This window comes from Crinia signifera, chromosome 1, assembly GCF_055691185.1.
Source record: "Crinia signifera chromosome 1, ASM5569118v1, whole genome shotgun sequence".
In the NCBI taxonomy this organism is placed as follows: Eukaryota; Metazoa; Chordata; class Amphibia; order Anura; family Myobatrachidae; genus Crinia; species Crinia signifera.
Window position 1 is genome coordinate 140,544,471 of NC_139217.1, and position 14,317 is coordinate 140,558,787.

The 14,317-nt window shown below is 43.6% G+C and overlaps 1 protein-coding gene across 3 annotated transcripts in view; it reads right to left on the reverse strand.

Annotated features, from left to right (window-relative positions):
* AFG2A (AAA ATPase AFG2A) overlaps positions 1-14,317 on the reverse strand; it is a 407,538-nt gene that overhangs the window by 372,438 nt on the left and 20,783 nt on the right. For all 3 annotated transcript variants that reach the window (XM_083174281.1, XM_083174291.1, XM_083174301.1), the window contains exons 5-7: positions 10,587-11,195; positions 8,045-8,174; positions 6,281-6,337 (exon numbers count right to left, since the gene is read on the reverse strand). In XM_083174281.1, the coding sequence (XP_083030407.1) occupies positions 6,281-6,337; positions 8,045-8,174; positions 10,587-11,195 (796 nt within the window). The remainder of the gene's footprint in view (positions 1-6,280; positions 6,338-8,044; positions 8,175-10,586; positions 11,196-14,317) is intronic.

Sequence of the window (14,317 nt, forward strand, 5' to 3'; positions counted from 1 at the left end):
CCTTCTTGGGGGGGGGGGGGCTTTTCTAGGTTAGTTAGTGTAGTTTAGAGGGTTTTAGAGGGTAGGTTGCTAGGTTTAGGGCTCCAGGTATTCCCAGGTTGGGGGTGGGATATACAGGGTGGGGGGTTAATGGGGGGTTGCTTTGGGTTCGGTTTGGGTTTTTCTTTTCTTACATTACTATGGTTTATTTTGGGATATATCTATACTTAATTGCAATTGGACAGTGGCAATTAACAATTCTGTGTTATAGGTTGGTGGGGTACGGTGAGCCTGATACAGTATATCTCTATATTTGCTGTACCTTCTTTTTCCCTCCATTCCCGAAGACCCGGATGGCGCCTCCGGGTATTTGACTGCTGTATATTTCTCTCACTCCTGGAGTGGTGAAAGTCCTATAAAATCCTGCTGTTTGTGCGTGACTACGTATGTTTGACATACATGCCTATGTCTATATGTAACACTCTGGATATTGCGGGTTCCTCTTGCACACCTGCCGATATAATGCAATATTACTGTCTGTATTATTATTGAAAAAAAAAAAAATGTCCCTATATGTATGCATGCCAAAGCTATATCTGCCCCTGTTATATATGCTATTCCTTTTGATGCTCTGGTTACTTACATCATCGTTATGGGGTTTTTGTTGTTAAATGAACAAAATATCTTCAATAAAAATTACCGAATTTAAAAAAAAAAAAAAATAGCATTTATGGGCTTACTTTGGTAAATCATTTTCTTTGACTCCCACAGTGCCTGCCCACCAGTTTAGTAGCAAGCCCAAGAAAGGAGCTGGCAAGGGAGATGGAAGACACATGAAACACACAAGCACTACCAGACCTATGGGAGTCGAAACCACCCACACTACCAATATAGGCAAATCCCCCACATGTCAGCAGTGAGAGGGAGGGCTTCCTGTGCCCCCTATGGACTCAAAGAAAAATATTTACCAAGGTAAGACCATAAATCCTATTTTCTTTTTCATTCACTAGGGCACAGGAAGAATCCTTACAGTGGGTCATCCTAAAGCTGTCCCTATTAGTGGCAGGAACGCATTACACAATTGTTCAGCTGAAGCTCCCACGGAAGCTGCCCACGAAGTACCTACAGAGCTAAAGAAATGATCAGTAACTCCCAGCAGAATAGGAATGTTTGCCATAGAATAAGCATGTTGTATCATCAGAGCCACCTGGCCAAGGTTTGCTTTGAGAGGATCCATCAACACAAACAAAGAGTATGTGTTAGACTCTGTCCGAAGAGGGTTTACAAGCCTGAAACCTCTGGGGGAAAACCTTTCTTTCTTAAGATGTAGACAGGGGCCCTAGGACAGAAGGTTCAGAAAGAGAGAAAGACGCCATGGAGCATCTACAGACAGAGCCCAAAAATCAGCGTACCACAGCTGCTGTGGTCAATCCGGAGCCACCAGGATCATCTTTTCCCCTTTCTGCTTGCATTTCGAAGGATCAGGGAAAAGTAAAGCCATACACCAGCGGGAATGTCCACGGAACGGTCAGAACATCCACAAGGAATGCCTCTGGGTCTCGAGCACCGAATTTGGCTACATAGCAGTTGTGTCTCAAAGCCATGAGGTCTATGTCAGGTAGGCCCCACCCACAAACCAGCATCTGAAAGAAGTCTGGGTGGAAAGCACACTTCCTGGAGTGTATGTCCTGCCAACTGAAGAAGTACCCTGGGTATGAAGACCGCCGACAAGGCTGGCAGATGTTTTTCTGGCCCTGAGAATGATCAGAGTAACCTCCTTCATTGCTCCACAACTGCTGGTAACTTCCTGCCAGTTGAGTTGAGTGACAGCTGTCGCATTGTCTGATTGTACCTTTACAACCCTGAAGAAGAGAGTGGACTTTGAAGATCGCTTTGTAAATCGCCATCAGCTCCAAAACAATGATTGGAAGTATTGTCTCTTGAAGAGACAAACAGCCTTGGAAGGAGTGACCCGTTACCAGCGCCCCTCAACCCTGAAGGCTGGCATCGATGGTAAGCAAGCTGGCATCGATGGTAAGCAAGTTCCACTCTGGCTAAACTGGTCCAGATTGGATTGCAAGAGCCACCAAGTCAGGGAGAGGCGCACATTCGGTGGCAGAACAAACATCTGTGTTTTTATTCTGAGTGGAGTACCATCCCACTGTCTGAGAGTCTCCCATTAAAGGGGATGGGAGTGAAATTGGGCATATTCGACCATGTCGAAAATTGCCACCATGGACCCCAAATCCTTCATGCAGGAGTGTATGGACACCCTGCTTATCTTGAGATGGTGACAAATTCTGGACTGGAGCAGTGTGAGCTTGTCCAATGGCAACAAAACTCAATGAACCCTGGAGTCAAAAACGGCTCCCAGATGATGCATTTCCTGAGAAAGTGTGAAAGATGATTTCCGACAATGAGACTGAAGACTGAGAATGGAGGTCTGAATATGAGTTTAAAGTTCTTCCTGAGACTGACCAAGAAGCAACAGGTCATCTAGATATGGTAAAATCCTCACACCTTTGCGCCGTAGATCTGCCGCTATCACCACCAAGATCTTGGTGAAGACTTGAGGAGCTGTGGCCAGACCGAATGGTAGTGCCCAGAATTGATAATGTTGGTCTCTGAAAGCAAACTTGAAAAACATTTGATGATTCTGTCTGATTGGTACATGTAGATAGGCATCCTGGATGTCCAGGGATGCATGTAATCTTCTGGCTGCAGGGAAATAATAATTGAGCACAGGGACTCCATGCGAAACTTGTGGATTTGCAGATATGCATGAGGTCCTTAGAGGCTGTGCTAAAGTTGCTCAAGCCAGGAAGACATAGCCTTATTAACTAAAGCCGACGCAAGTGCCAGCCTAGCAATTGTACCTACATAGGAATATGCAGATTTTAGAAATGTTTCCCATCTGTGGGGTCCTTCAGTGAAGAACGTACCAAACGCACCACGTGTGCGTCTACTGGTGGAGGAGTTTCCCACTTAGGAATATAATAGGAGTGGATATATCAAATTCTGTGCAGGTGCAGCAGCTGGGATGAGTTTTCATAGAAACATAGAATTTGACGGCAGATAAGAACCATTTGGCCCATCTAGTCTGCCCCTTTTTTATCCTTCAGGTAATCTCAACCCTTTTTGATCCATATTTCTGTGTAAGGATATTCATATGCCTATCCCAAGTATGTTTAAATTGTTCTACTGTCTTTGTCTCTACCACCTCTGATGGAAGGCTATTCCACTTATCCACTACCCTTTCTGTGAAGTAATTTTTTCTAACATTTCCCCTGAACCTACCTCCCTCCAGTTTCAGTGCATGTCCTCGTGTTCTATTACTTATTTTCCTTTGAAGAAAATTTCCCTCCTGTACTATGTTAAAACCTTTGATATATTTGAAGATTTTTATCGTCCCCCCTTTCCCTACTCTGCTCCAAACTATACATGTTAAGATCTTTTAGTCTTTCCAGGTAAGTTTTGTGATGTAGGCCATGAACCATTTTAGTTGACCTTCTTTGTACACTCTCTTTTTATATCCTTCTGAAGATATGGTCTCCAGAATTGGACACAGTATTCCAGATGAGGCCGTACCAATGACCTACAGTATAAAGTGGCATTATTACTTCTTTTTTTCTGCTACTGATTCCTCTCCCTATACAACCAAGCATCTGACTACCCTTCCTCATTGCATTGCTACATTGCTTTCCTGCCTTTAAGTCACTTGAAATAGTGACTCCTAGATCCCTTTCCTCCTCAGTAGTTTCGGTACTTGTGTATTATCTAGACGCCCCCCATTTCCATCGCAGGGCATTGTACAACCACAAAATCACGTTGCGTCGCATGTTATGCCATATGATCGGATGCGATGCGATGAGACACGATTATACCCGATTTTAAATTGTACACTAACCCAGACCCGATTTTACATTGTACACCCACCCTGATGGATATTGACAATGTTAAATGCCCCCCATTGTTAACGCCACCCCACTATAAACGCCAACCCGAAGCGTGGCGAGCGCAGTCCTCCGACCTTTTCATACCCCCACTATCCACGTCGGCGTGGAGTCGATTTTATATAGTGTGGCGAGCGCAGCGAGGCCCGCATCACTTCACAAGTATTACGCGTCCCCTCGTGGGGCTCGATGTGATGAGACACGATTATACCCGATTTTAAATTGTACACGCACCCAGACCCGATTTTACATTGTACACCCACCCTGATGGGTACTGACAATGTTAAATGCTAAGCAGTGATGCTTATCTCTATTGCATATGGACTTATGATATAGATGGATGCTTAACATTCTTACTGTGGAATTGTTTAAAAAAGCCTATTGGGAAAACTCCCCAAAAAAGCTTCTCCACAATACAAACAGGGAAGTAATATTGATAAGGTATGCGCTGGTGAAGAGTTTCCCACTAAGACTGTTCCTTGAGAGTAAGTGGATAGAAAGAAAAAGTGTTTGGCCAGTTGAAACCTACGCACAAGGGCACGTACGATGCCCGTTGCATTGGAGGATGTGTTCAATGGCTAAAGATCTGGGTCAAGCCTTGGACAGACTGTGTTAAGGATTGATCCCACGGTGGCACCACCTGATATGACAGCTGTGTTGGCAACCCCTGCAGGGGCGGGTGGAGGTGCCATAACCTGAGGGGTGGGTGGAGGCTGAGAAGCAAGGTGGTCAACTAGCTACACCATTACCCGAGTCAGGGTAAACAACCATATAGGCTCCAGAGGAGGGGAAGCCGACTGGGCGCATGAGGCACTGGTTGCTGTGAAGTAAGCAGATTAGGCACAAGAACATGGTTCTTCCACTATAGCCTTCTTATTTTGGATGACATAGCATCACAATATCAAAAGAGTATCCCTGATACCCAGTATAAGGAAAATCCCACACAACAAGATTGTTTACTGAAGCAATTAAGAATGTCTATAAGGCACTTCTGGCTTAGAGGAAGGATTTACCTCACTGGAAGTATAAAGAAGAATCACTACCCTTTCTATACTATCCACACAGACAGGGGCACACAATGCAAGTAAAGCAATAAAGTAAAGTCTCAACTGTCCACCAACAGCAGGCAGGAGATCAGCTGAACCTGAAATTAGGGGACATCAAGCCAAAGCCTTCCTCTCCGCAGGGATTCCAGCATCATGTGATGTGAAAAGAGAATACTGCTCGCAAGTCCCAGGGGCGGAGGAGGGGCTTCAGGCTGGGACCCCTCCCCCTCAGATGCTAAAATCCCAGGAATCATGCACACCTGTCCTGCTGCTGTGCCCTGGTGGTCTAAAGAGGAGGTGAAGCAGACTGAGTCTAAACTGCCAAATTCAGCAATCTGTGGCTGATACTGCGGGGGTCCATGACGGAGGTCACTAGGCAAGAGTTAGTACTGCCATCCTGGCTAGAGGTGCTAGAGCTACTGCGCCATACCGCCCATGTAAAGTAATAAAAATAATGAAAACTAAAATCCTGGCTTAGCTCTGAAAAATGGTGCCTGTTCTGCCTTGGCGGGCAGGGCTTGGGGGTGGAATATAGGGGACTGGAAAGCCAGGCACTGTGGGAGTTTTGACTTAACTTTTTTGGTGCCTACCAGCCAAGCCTATACCCACTATAGAAAGCAGTATCTATTTTCTCTCTTTTTAATCAATAAGCACTACCTCCTATATACCAGGTTTTCTCATTAATAATGTTTGCAGCATACAGAAGTGTCCTCAAACCTCCAACCTCAGTACTCAATGCAGCGCAAGATGCCTGCCGTGAATGAGCCGGCATTTCCCAGGCAACTCTTCTAATGTCAGGCGTATTTCTACCCGAAAAAACATCCTACTTGAAACGTAATGTAATCAGGGCGCACAATTTGATTGTGCTGATTAATCTGATATATGTCACGTATATTGTGTGTGACTGAGTCTGTATACAGAACGGAACTTGTATTGGGAAAACAAGCTGCAGGTGCTACATTGTAGCACTTGGTATATAGATTTGGAGACTCAGGTACATTTTCTAAAATTTTGTAAAAAAAAAAGTGATTCTAGCCATCATTTCTCTGTTGCATCCTAGAAAATGATAGACAGAATCTGAAGTCACACACAATTGACCAATGTCCTATATAAATTTGATTAAACTCATATACTGTATGATACTTTTATATTGTGTGTTACTGAGTCTCATGCTTCTTAGTCACATTGCGTTGCAACGAAGATACAGTGTTACAAAAACAAGAAGAATATGTTTGTATTTTATAAATAACTTAATAGAGACTCATTTGGCTACTATTAAAATGTTCTAAGTTGTAACATTACCGTTGCGATGCTTCAGCAAATATCTGCCGCAGTCTAGCCTCGGACTCGCCATAATATCTGTGTTTGATATAGAAATAGTGTTACTGTTTAGCAGCCTGCACTCACAAACATTAAGCTGGACAAACACACACAACACAACTAAGTTTCTTGATAAATTTCAAAACATCTTTCGAGGAAGGCGCTGAGAATCTTATACAGGTGGAGGAATTACATTACCCTAATTACTCTGAGAAGCCTCTATACGAAACAGCAACTCATTTCCTCCATTAGGCTGCACTCTTGGGGTATTCAATGTTGGGTCACGGCTGTCAGGCTGGCCCGACAGCCGTGACCCTGTCCCATTCTCGGTCTAGTGTATCCGCATGTATATGCAATGTGTCTGAACAATGTTTTGTGATATGAGAGCTAGTGTTCCCTCTAAACTTCTTTTGCAAGGTGCCGCACCCTGCCTGTTTTTTTAAAACCTCAAAATGCACCCTGCCATTTTTGTGTGTGGCATTGCGCGCCCTTACGCTGCCCCACCACGCTGACATGCCACTGAGAACTTTCGGTGTGTGCCATCATGTGTAATGGGTATTACGGTGTATGCCATCATGTGTAATGGGCATTATGGTGTGTGGTATAATGCGTAAGAGGCATTACAGTGTGTGCCATAATCAGGGCCGGCGCAAGGCACCGGAGCGCCCCAGGCGAGTCGGGGTGGGGGCGCCCCGGTGCCGGGGGAGGTGGGGGTACCTGTCCTGCGGCGCTGTGTAGTTAAAGCTGGCGTCGGCGGTGGCGGCGGCAGCGGGGGGTCCCTGCCGTCAATAAGAAGAAATAACCAGCACTATCCGCCGGGCTATGCGGAAGCGCTTCTGTTGTGAAAACCCTGTCCGCACAGCCAATCAGCGTGCGGACAGGGTTTTCACAACAGAAGCGCTTCCGCATAGCCCGGCGGATAGCGCTGGTTATTTCTTCTTATTGACGGCAGGGACCCCCCGCTGCCGCCGACGCCAGCTTTAACTTCACAGCGCCGCAGGACAGGTACCCCCGCGGCACGGGGGGCAAAATGCCGCCCTCCAGTGGCCGGCGCCCTAGGCAAATGCCTAGATTTGCCTAGTGGTGGCGCCGGCCCTGGCCATAATGTGTAATTGTCATTACGACAGAATATGTAATGGGCATAGCAGAGTATGACAATGTTTGATGGGTGGATTCCCAGTGCAGTGCGCAATTTTTTATACATTTTTTTGTTTGTTTGTAATGTAAATTTCTAATATAAAAAAATCGTAGAGTGAACACTAGAGAGTAAATTTCTAATATAAAAAAATCGTAGAGTGAACACTAGAGAGCGGCACGTAGAAGGGCTGATCGGTAAGTGTATATGTTTACCTAAATCGGCCATGCTGTTGGCACGATTTCGCCATCAAGTGGTTAAACTGATGTTTACAACTTAGTAACACCGGATCTATTTCTTTACAGAGTAGCAGACATGCATACAGGAACACTTACAAAACAGACATGATAAAGAAAAAGGTAATTACAATAGTGTGCAGAGGATACTTAACACCAATAGAATGATATGATAATTTATAGCTGGTGTGTATCTTTATCCAGCATGTAGTCAAACACTGGCGCTGTGTTGGCAAGCTCATTTCTCATTCAAAAGAACAAGCTGAGAACTTATAGTAACAGGTTCATTGAACTGTAGATTAGTTAACAGTGGCACATCAGTGTAAATCAGAAATGCCACATAGTCAAGAGTTTCAGGATCAGAGTTAATCTTACTTGCTCATTATTTCCGGACCATTGATAACTGAAACATTAGCCCCAACTTCATTAGCAATTGCTCGTGCTATCAGTGTCTTGCCTGTCCCTGGGGGCCCGTAAAGTAGAACTCCGCGTGGAGGAGGAATTCCTGGAAGTTAAACAATACAAAAACCCTTTAAAATCTACATTACACTTTATAGAGAGGGTATTTTGACAAAAATGAAAAAGACACATTATTAATGTCGGTTTATATGACCATTTCTTGACTTATAAATTAGTAGCACATTTCACTATTTAAAGTCCAGATAAAATAAGTAAAACACTTAAAAGCAAAAAAAAAAACAGATAGAGGAGTGCATTTGAGGACATTTACCACTGGCATGTAACTATTGTGCCCGATTACTGTACTTGTAACTATGAGGCCCTGGAACATGCATGTGTGCTATACCAAATCTAGGTCAACCTGCACTGGGAAAAGATCAACAAAAGCAAAACGTTGACACATGAATAGGTCAACATGAATTGTTCACGTTCTCTGCGTGTCAATTTTGAAACCTGAGCATGTGGACCCCGAATTTGTGTACCACATCCCCTGGCATTGCTCACTTCTCCCGTCATGCTCCAGGCCCGGTGCCTCGTTGCACTAAGCACATTTTACCAATTCCAATAAGAGGTTACATGTATAGTGAAAAATGAAAAAGTCCAAAAAATTAAAACGTGACCTTTTAATCACGCGAGCCATATGTATGTCGTCCATAGGTTTGCTTCTGCCACAGGTATATGCTGCCTATTTTATGATAACAATGCTGCAGCCAATGTTCTGTCTATGACCACTGGCTGTAGCTCTAACCTACCATGACGTGCACAAAGGTGAACTATTGAGAGGACGTTGGCTACGCTACCGGCATTCGGAGCAACCCTATGTCCATATGATTTTGTCCGTCGGTGTCAGAAGAACTTCTTCTAATGCAGTCCCTGACACCTGCAGGTCCCTGGACCCCCTGTCGCCACCCAGAAACGCTTATCTGGATTCCACTGAAAATAAATCATTCACTTCATTGAATGGGTTATTGACATAAATGGAGCTCTGCATCATGGCTCATCTGTATTTTCTACATAATTAGATACTAAATAACTCTATTAATGTTTGGTCACAGAAGGAAGTTCCCGTGACTCCCTTTCAACCAACCAATTGCACCTAGAGTGCGAAACCACTTAAGATTGACTAAAGGAGCTAAAGGGAGATCCAGGCAATTCACACTCCTATTCTGTGGTGGAGATCCTAACGGAGCAGTTTATATCATCTATTATGTATTACAACACAACAACCTTTTCCACAGATTACAAGCAAAATGAAATACAAGAGCAATATCTTTTTTCAAATAAAGAGTATATATAACTCATGTCTAGGGTGGCCAATCCCAGGATTGGAGTATCCATTCCCGGGATTAGAACGCGCATGTGCAGTCTAATGCCGGGCACGGCTGTTCCCGAATCCCGACCCCGGCGCGCGGCCTGCGTAGCGTGACAGTAGAGGTCACGCTGCGCAGGCCACACCGTCACCACTCACCATCCATTTTTCTCCTCCGCCCGCCTACTTGCCGGGAGGCACCATGCACCTCCAACCCTACTCCCGGCCACCCACCCGCTCGCTAATGTAAGTAAATTTGTGGGTTGGCCGGTGTGGGGATGTCTATGGGACTATAGGGATGCCAATCCCGGGATCGAGCATTTTTCAATCCCGGGATTGAAAAAATGCCCCGGGATTGGCATCCCTACTCATGTCTAGTACTTTTATACCTAGGGAATGTGTAACACTAATTGGGGGTTCACATGCTCCGGTTTCGACAAAAAATGTGAAAAACTCATACTGACCTTTTCATGTGTCAAACTTTTTAGGTGTCGATCATGTGCATGTCGACCTAGAAATTTTCAACCTGGTGGTATACTGCACAAGCATGTGCTAGGTCCTACTCTTTGTCACCGCCTTCTATTTGTATTTGTAAGGAGGAACAAATACCCTAGCAATCAGATTTCAATATTTCACAGCGCAAAACAAATAAAAATGTTTGCGCCGATAGAAAAATGTGTACGTGATTTGCTAAATAATAATGTGTTAACAGGGCAGCCATCAGAAATTGTGGGGCCCAAGACTGAAAAAACAGGCAGGGCCCCCTTCCCTTGTTCTCAAACACCTGGAATACCTGGTGAGACCTGTGTCTGCAGCACTGGCCGCATTACTCAACAACTATACATTGCTTCAAATGATCTTTGTTTATAACAAGTTATACTTAATAAACTTAAGTCCTGGGCCCACTTTCTGTTTGGGCCCGGAAATGGGAGTCCCCGCAGTACCCCCCTGATGGCTGCCCTGGGTGTTAATGTTAGGGTGAATACCTTATTACATACACAACTCACTTACATATCACACACACATACACATGTATTTGTGCTGCATTCCCACAGTTTGCACTTTTTCAAAATTGATCTTTATTGACCTCATGCACAGTGTAATCAAATAGTTATTTTGCTGAAGTGTAGAACAATACAGACAACTTACCATAAGATTTAAACAGTTCAGGCTGCTTCAAAGGCAACTCTATGGTTTCCCTGATCTCCTTCAATTGGGCGTGTAATCCACCAATCATGTCATACGTAATTTTGTTTCTGATTTTTTCTGTCTGGGAAGACAACTTTGGACTCCTGTATCTGATATGAGTTTGAGGAGAAATGTAATAAAATGTATCTGTGTTACTCCTGACTCCAGTTGTCCTGTGTGTAAATACTCCACCACTGTCACTTCCGGTACTGGATAATGTACAGACAGGACTCTGAAAGGCCTCTTGGCCTGTTTCTCCTGTGCTCTGCTCTTCTACGAGGGCCTCTATGTCAGAAGAAGGAAGGGTAGCTCTACTGTCACCAGGTTTGCATGGAGTGCTTGTGACTGCTACATCCTGTTGGTCCTCAATATCAAGTAGGCTGAGCTGTAAAGATAAGTTTATGCAACTGCTGTCTCTGCGGGACGTTTCCATCGGTGTCTCGTGTGTGTTATTGAGCAACGGCTCCTGTACTACGCCATCAGGTCCTTTTATGCTGGCAACTTGCAGGCTGCACGGCCTCCCATAGAAGCTTATGTTTAATAAGTTTCCAGGTAAAACTATCTTCCCATCTAGAATGCAGAAAGCAAGCGTACAGTGGTAAAGAAAGGAAACACATGAGGAAAAAACAAGCACTTAATTAGCACTCCCAAATTATCTTCCGTAAATGAAAAATTGAATATAAAATAAAAAAATATTGTTCTTATGTTGAACCGCCATCTTATAATATATGTGTTTTTGATGGGGGCATCGACATACTTCAAATTTTCAAGACAATTTAATAATTGCTAAAAGCCATAAAATACCAGAGAAACAGTCAGAAAGCTAGGAACCTTGCGGCCCCCATAGACACGGGCAGGAAAGTGCGTGATGCTGGGCAATCTCAGATCGCTGGGATGTGAGCATTGAAACATGTCTGCACTGAGCATGTCACTAGCACTGCTGACATCTACCTCGTCCTTACTCAATAAACATATGAAACATTCCCAACTTGACAGATAGCATACAATCATCTATGTACATGGAAACATACAGAAAACACATGGGCAGATCGGCAATTCCAATTACAGGGCCATTGTCTAATGGACTGATTAATCTACAGTAGGCCGATAACTGTCTTATGCTCCACTACTTCTTAGGACAAACAGTTTTGCTTCAGTTGTTTTAACACAGACAAGAAAGCTCCTCAGCAAGAGAGATTATTTCACTGTTCAGAGCAACTCCTTACCATAGTTTTCATTACAAACTGCAGAGGCAGGAGCCATACATTGTATTACAGTGCTCGGGTCCTAACGGGTTTGGGTTGTTAGGTCTACAACAAGGTCGACAAGCATTGGGCCGACACCACTAGGTCGACAGGCAGCAAGGTCGACATGAGTCTAGGTCGACGTGGGTCAAGGTCGACATGGGTCAAGGTCAACTGGATATTAGGTCGACACAAGCATAAGGTTGACATGGGCAAGGTCGAAGTCAAAAGGTCGACATGGGGTTTTCACTGGGTTTTTTTTAACCGAATGTCGACACAGTCGACATGGACACCGTTTGAAGTGCACCGCATCGCTTGCTATGCTTAGGGCAAACTATTTTATTCTCCCACCACGCCCTAGTGGATGGTAGGCATGAAATACCGTCGGCACATGTCGGCTCAAAAAACAGTGAAAAACCCCATGTTGACCTTGCCCATGTAGACCTAATACTTGTGTCCACCTAATGACCTGAAGACCTAGACCCATGTCGACCTTGACCCATGTCGACCTAGTGGTGTCGACCCAATGCTTGTCGACCTAGTTGTTGTAGACCTAATGACCGTATCCCGTCCTAACCTGAGCTATGGTCTGTTTAGTTCACATATTAGTAATTACAAAAGAAAGGAGACTGAATAACCTTTTGTTTAATACTCTTTGCTCTATCTGCCTTACAAAGGCTAGATGTCAGTTAGAAACTTAACATATAGCAACATTTCATGTAATACCTTGTAATTGCTCATTCCCCAAATGCAAAGCAGCATTGTCCACTTTTGCACATAATGGGGTATATTCAATGGTTTTTGTGCTGACACAGCTCGCACGGTCAATATTCAACTGAACCCCTTCACACGCCGTTTCCCAGTTGCTAGGTTCATGCAGCGACTAGGAACCGCCTTGTGCGGTTGCTAAAACAGAGCGGGCTCCCTGCATTAGCCATGAGCCTCGCTATTTGGTGGGAATCCTTGCTGTCCTCTGACTGCGAGGGTTCCCCCGGAACACAGAATAGGGTGCGTGCCCGCGCGGGGGTCAAACGGCGAGGGTATCAAACGGAGAGGGTCTCTTGTTTTCGGTGATCCCCACCGTTTAAACCCTTCGAAATATTTAGGGTGCAAAATACACTCACTTAATAGATAAGTAGAAACCTTTTTGTTAGTGGATTTTTCCAATGGACCTTTCCCTTTTTTTTTTACAATTTTGGTTACTGTAGCCAGAAATGCTGTATTACAAAAAAGGATTTCCAAACAGACCGCTACATTGAGCTTGGTTACCCAGGAATTGCTTTCTATTTTGTATTTCAACAGTAGATGGGCTCTAGTAGATATTGAGATGGGTGTAGCCAAATTCCATGATTGCTGGAAAGTAAACCATCTACCGAAGTCTCAATCTACCCTCATAATGCAAGTGTTTAAAATAACATCTTTGTATTTGACATGTAATTTGTCTTGAACAACTTTGTTGCAAAATCAATAATATACTGTAAATTCACTGATGTCATATTGGATGTTATAAGGAATCACTAAAACACATGACAGGTCATTTGAATCTATTCTAATAATAATATTGTTCTGTCTTCATTTTCTTTCTTTAGTGTTCCCTCTAAGCTTCTTTTGCAGATTGCTACACCCTTCCCATTTTTAAAACCTCGAAATGCACCCTACCCTTTATGTGTGTGTGTGGCACGGTGTGCCCTTACTTTCCCCCTTAATGCGCTGACATGCTGCTGAGAACTTTTGGTGTGGGCCATCATGTGTAATGGGTATTATGGTGTATGCCATCAAGTGTAATGGGCATTATGGTGTGTGGTATAATGTGTTAGAGGCATTACAGTGTGTGCCATAATGTGTATTTGTCATTACAACAGAATATGTACTGGGCATAGTATGACCATGTTTAATGGGTGTAATCCTAGGGCAGTGTGACATTTTATTATTTATGGTTTTGTTTTTTAACAAACTAATATAAAATGTGCCCTCGCGATTGAAAAAAGTGCCCTGTCTGGTGGTCACCACCCTGCCCTAAAAAAAATCCTTGAGTGAACACTATTTCTTCCTTTTCTCTTCTATTTCTTCTCTTTTCCTCTATTGTTCTTTCCTGGGCTCTCTGTCCCCAGGATTCTCCTTTTTTTCGCTCTTGGTTATGGTTATATTTAAATCTAATTATTTGCAAACGTTAGGATTGTTTTTTGGCCTTTTTGTTATTGATCATCTGGTGGCAAAAAGTTCTGTTCTTCATTATTGTATTATGTCAATGGCTCACAATGTTTATGGTTCTGTATGTGAATCTTATCTTTTTTTTCTTAAGCCTTTTAGAGTCAAAATCTCTTTGAGAGATGTGCAAGATATCCATTAAAGATGCCAGCATCGCTCACATTTGTTATATAAATTTAAATAAAAAATGTTGTATAAAAAAAATAATATATATATATATATATTTCTATATAAGGTAGA